We start from the raw sequence: 4,573 nt of genomic DNA, 5'->3' as shown, positions 1-4,573 counted from the left end.
CTCACTCCTCACATGGGGCACCCATTGACGGTAGACTCACAACTGACTCAAGCCTCAGTAAAGAATAGAGAGATTTGATGAACAAGTCAAACGCCCTTTACTAACCAATAGAGGAATTGGTAAGAAAACTATTAAGCAATTAGAATTACACACAAGATCTGTGGAAAGTGTATAAAATTAGTTGTGTGAATAAAAATTTGGTTTTCCTGTGTGAAGAAACTGAGTCCAGGGTGATTCATTACAACATACGGTGACCTCAAAGATGTGATCAAAGGGAGACAAACAGCCTGTCATGACTGAGAGAAGGTGAAATGAGCCAAGCTGACTGCAGGCCTGGGCAGTGAGACAGGACTTAGAGATGGAATATACAAAGATGCAAAAGGAAGATTACAGCTGGCTGGGCATAAAATATTGCTGTTCATCTAAGAAACCTGTTATAGATGTGGGGCAGCACAGGAAGTATCCCATCACCCCAGCTTGGCCACGGCAGCTCAGTTGGGGTTTTCTATTTGTTTGTTTGGGGTTTTTTTTTGTTGGGTTTGGGTGGGGTTTTTTTTGGTTTTTTAAGTGTTAAATTTATTATATTAGTTCTTCTGTCTTTTCCTTTCCTTGTTCTTCATACCTACTTGCCTTTTTGTCTCCAGTAAGTGTAACCTCTGTCGTGAGAACGGCTGCGGCTCCGATGTCTGTCTTTCTTCTTACTCTTGGTCCTCTCCCTACAGCGTTCTGCATGCTTTCGGTCAGAATACTTCATTTTTTTTGTTCTCTTCTCATCGTCTTCAGAGTGGTGGTGCTTTTTCTTCTTCTGTTTTTTAGCGAAATGTGACTGACTTGCGTGACACTCTTCTACATCCTCATCCAGCACAAGGTCATACTTGGCATCGTGCTTTGTCTTTATGTTTTCTTTCACTGCAAATCTCGAAGCTTTCTTACATTCTTTCTCATAGTCCTTGAAATCTTCCTTGGTATACCGCCCACCTTTGCCCTTCCATTTAACCTTTGCAACAGACTGGCTAAAATCCACATGGATCCGTCTGTCATCTATCAGCACATTGTCCATTTTGAAGTAGGCTTTCTCACAGTCTTCCTCCTTTTCAAATTCAATGAAAGCATAACAAAGTGATTCACCAGTCTTCCAGTCTCGGATCACTTCACAGCTTTGAATGGGACCAAAGCGTGAAAATATGATCTCCAGGTCTTCACCTTTGGTCACAGGATTCAATTTACAAACAAACAGCACGTTTTCTGGTGGCTTGATGTCTGCATCTGGTAAGTCTCCCACCATTTCCAGAAGAATAGCACGAGTTTTTGCTTCTTTTTCTGCCTGAACTTCTTCTATTTCATCTGCAGACCGTCCTTTCATGTCATCTATCTCTTCATCTGCTCCTATTCTGCCACTGTCCAGCTGTTCCTTTGTAGGTTCTGGGGAACGATCAGGAACACACAAGCCAGGTGGATCATCAAAGGGATCATCTAAAATTACTGTGTGATTTATCCTGATATCTTGATACGGGATAAAATCCTTATCTACAAAGGTTTCATTAATTTTCTTCAACACATCCATGCCTTCTGTCACTTCTCCAAACACTGTATGCACACCATCAAGGTAATCCAGGTTTTCCCCTGTAGTAATGAGGAACTGTGATCCATGCTGGTCACTGCCATTGTTCACCATTGACACAGTTCCCTTCTTCTTGTGCTTGATTCTGGGCACCTTTTCTGCCTCAAAATATCTGGCTTGATCACCATATAGCTGACAAAATATGGATTCCCCTCCACGGCCAGTTCCAACGGGGTCACCAGTTTGTATAATAAAGTCCCTCTGAACATTATGGATAAGACAATAGTTGTAGTACTTGACTTTGCAAAGCTTCAGGAAATTCAGGCAAGTACGGGGACGCTCCTCTGTGTACAGGTCGATGACCAGGTCACCCATCGTGGTCTCCAGCAGCACAGCCATGCTCTCAGGCAAATAGGAAAAACAGTTCCTTACCAGGATAATGAAAATAAAATGTAGTAGTACAAAAAACACTGACAGAGTCAGAATACAACCTGACACCCTGTCGGGCTGGGTGTTGGCAGCAGTCTGAATAAATGGTGGCTGCAGTCCTCCTGGAGTGACAGATGTGGTTCTGCTGAAGCAGTGATCCTGCAGAAGGATGGAGTTTTCCTCTGAAGATCCGGTGGTGGTGTAGAAATGGCACGTCTTCCTCTGGCAATCCAGTGGAAACAAGCTGCTGTGGAGTTCCAAACCTCAGATTATATCCAGGTAGGAATGCTTGGCTCCTCCCCCTGGGTGGAGCATCTCACAATGGGATGATGTAATTTTATCAGTCAGGCAGTGATGGCCCATTAACAGAAGGTATCTTCTGTGGGTGGAAGATGGGTCAGGGAAGAGATAAAGAAAACTCCCCCACCTGGTTTTAACAGATGATAAGAGCACACACTTCTAGTTACATCTTGCATTGCAACATAAGACAAGCACTCTTTCAACAAAAGATCCTTTAGATAACAGGCATTCCTGTTTCAATTTTTATGTGCAGTTGACACTAAACACATGCAAACTATTTCTATACACATACAGACACACATGCTCCTAAGAAACAAACTCACAGTAGTATATCCTGCAGGACTCAAACCTGCAATTCCTTTTTTATTTTCTCTTTTACCCAGAGTGGAGACTCCAACTCAATGCTTCCACAAAACACCACAGAGGGGCCTGAACCCCACAAGGCAAGAGCTGCAGAACTGCCTTCAGAACTCAGACCTGCCAGTTCTGGCTAGTCCATAACAAACCATGCAAAAAGACACAAGGGGGGACTTCAATCCCACAAAACCACAGCAGCAAAATTCACAGTTCACCCAGGAAATTACAAGATTTGGTATAGCTCTTATACCAAATCAAAATTCTGTCAGTGGCCACAGAAGGAACCCTAAGCCCCACAACAAAACCCTTGTTTCAGCTTTTGCAACTAAACCCAAAATGTTGTGTGCAGCAAAGACTTTAGAATTCACCATGCAATTTCATTTTACACTTTTAACCAGGCATCAAGGCTCAAACCCACTTTTGATATTCACTTACATAACTTTATACATATATTTAATAGAGGGTAGCAAATTATACCATCACTAGTAATTTCTTTTCATTATCTAATTATACCATTGATGCCAAATTTTTTTTGCTTTTTATATATTTTTCATATAATTTGTAGCTCCGTAGACTATTATTGTATAGTTATATAGTTTCTTCAGCTAATTCCAGTACTTTGTTAGATACACACATTCCTGGAATCCTATTCTAATCTTGCTTCCTCATTGTGCCAAGGCCATTTCACTTTCCCGTGTATTTAGACATAAATAATGTGGAGCTGGAAGCGAGGGGGAGGCTTGAGTAGGGGGTCAAACCAAGAGGGGAAATTACTTCATTAACTTTACTTCTAACTGGGGATTCTTGTTAATTATGCTAATTTGCTAAACTTACAAAAGTGTCCAAGCCCTCTATTATCAGCGATTGAAGGAGAGACGGGGAGACCGACCATGATCAGAATCCGATTTTACTCAGGTTTTCCAAGAACTTATATACCATTTCAGTAAGGTTAATAATTTCTACTACAATAATTAGGTTAAAAGATCATACAAACAATTCATACATTTTTCAACATATCCATGTAGGGGGTTGATTGAATTTTCTTCTCTTGAGCAGATTTCTAATCCCATCTTCTCATAAACTCAAAGTTCTATTTGTTCTTTCCAGGGCATCCTAGTCACCAGACTAGATATGCTAATTAAGTCTGTCTTACTCTCGTGAATCCCCACAATTTCTCCTTCTGTATTAACCAAAAACACTCTTTTAACAGCCTTATCAACCAACTTCTGCACACATTGAAGCAAGCAAGGTACCATAACTAACATAATTATTATTAAAATTATAACATACATTCTTATTTTAAGAAAATCTTTTAGCCAAGGTGTCAAACCCCAGCTACTAAACAAGTTATCTAGCTATGATTCAGATTCTACTTTTAATTTAACTACACTATCTTTCAGCAACTGAATGCTTTTATGGATAGATTCTGAATGGTCAGAAAGGTTCATACAACACATGCCATCGAAATCCTCACATCCATGGCCTTGTGCAAGGAGAATGAAGTCAATAGCAGCACGGTTTTGCAAGCTGGCATGCCTTACGCTGTCAACATCTGTTAATAAATTTGACAGGGCAGAGCTGTTGGCATTTGTTTGTTTTGCCAGCCAGCAGGCTGCCTTATTTAATTGGCTCAAGGCCTTCTTTGCAGCCAGTCTTGGCAAAAGCAAAGAGGCCCAGTTCATCTGGGTCACAGACCACAAGGACAATTCATCACTACAATATTCATCAAATGCATGCAAGCTGCGCTTTATTCTGCGGGGATACTTGTGCTGTAAAATCACGGATGCATCAGGTGTCAGCACAGTTAGCTGTCTCAAACTACAGGGACCTCCCTTGATGTGTGAAGGGATTGCTGCCCAGGCTCGATCTCCACATACCAGGAACATTCCCGGCGGCAGCCACAGGGGGGCGTTACTGGACTTAGAA

General features: G+C 41.5%; 1 protein-coding gene across 1 annotated transcript; it reads right to left on the bottom strand.

Annotated features, from left to right (window-relative positions):
- Positions 1-274: 274 nt before the first annotated feature.
- Positions 275-1,960, bottom strand: LOC310909133 (peptidyl-prolyl cis-trans isomerase-like 4; the record flags this gene model as incomplete). The annotated part of the gene is made up of 1 exon (XM_083860699.1): positions 275-1,960. One exon carries the CDS (start codon positions 1,958-1,960, stop codon positions 623-625), a length of 1,338 nt encoding a protein of 445 aa, XP_083716825.1. The 3' UTR covers positions 275-622.
- Positions 1,961-4,573: the final 2,613 nt, after the last annotated feature.

The sequence above is a fragment of the Zosterops lateralis genome, assembly GCF_965231275.1.
Source record: "Zosterops lateralis genome assembly, chromosome: 4".
In the NCBI taxonomy this organism is placed as follows: Eukaryota; Metazoa; Chordata; class Aves; order Passeriformes; family Zosteropidae; genus Zosterops; species Zosterops lateralis.
Note: the sequence above shows the minus strand (reverse complement) of the source record. Positions and strands in the feature narration are given on the sequence as shown.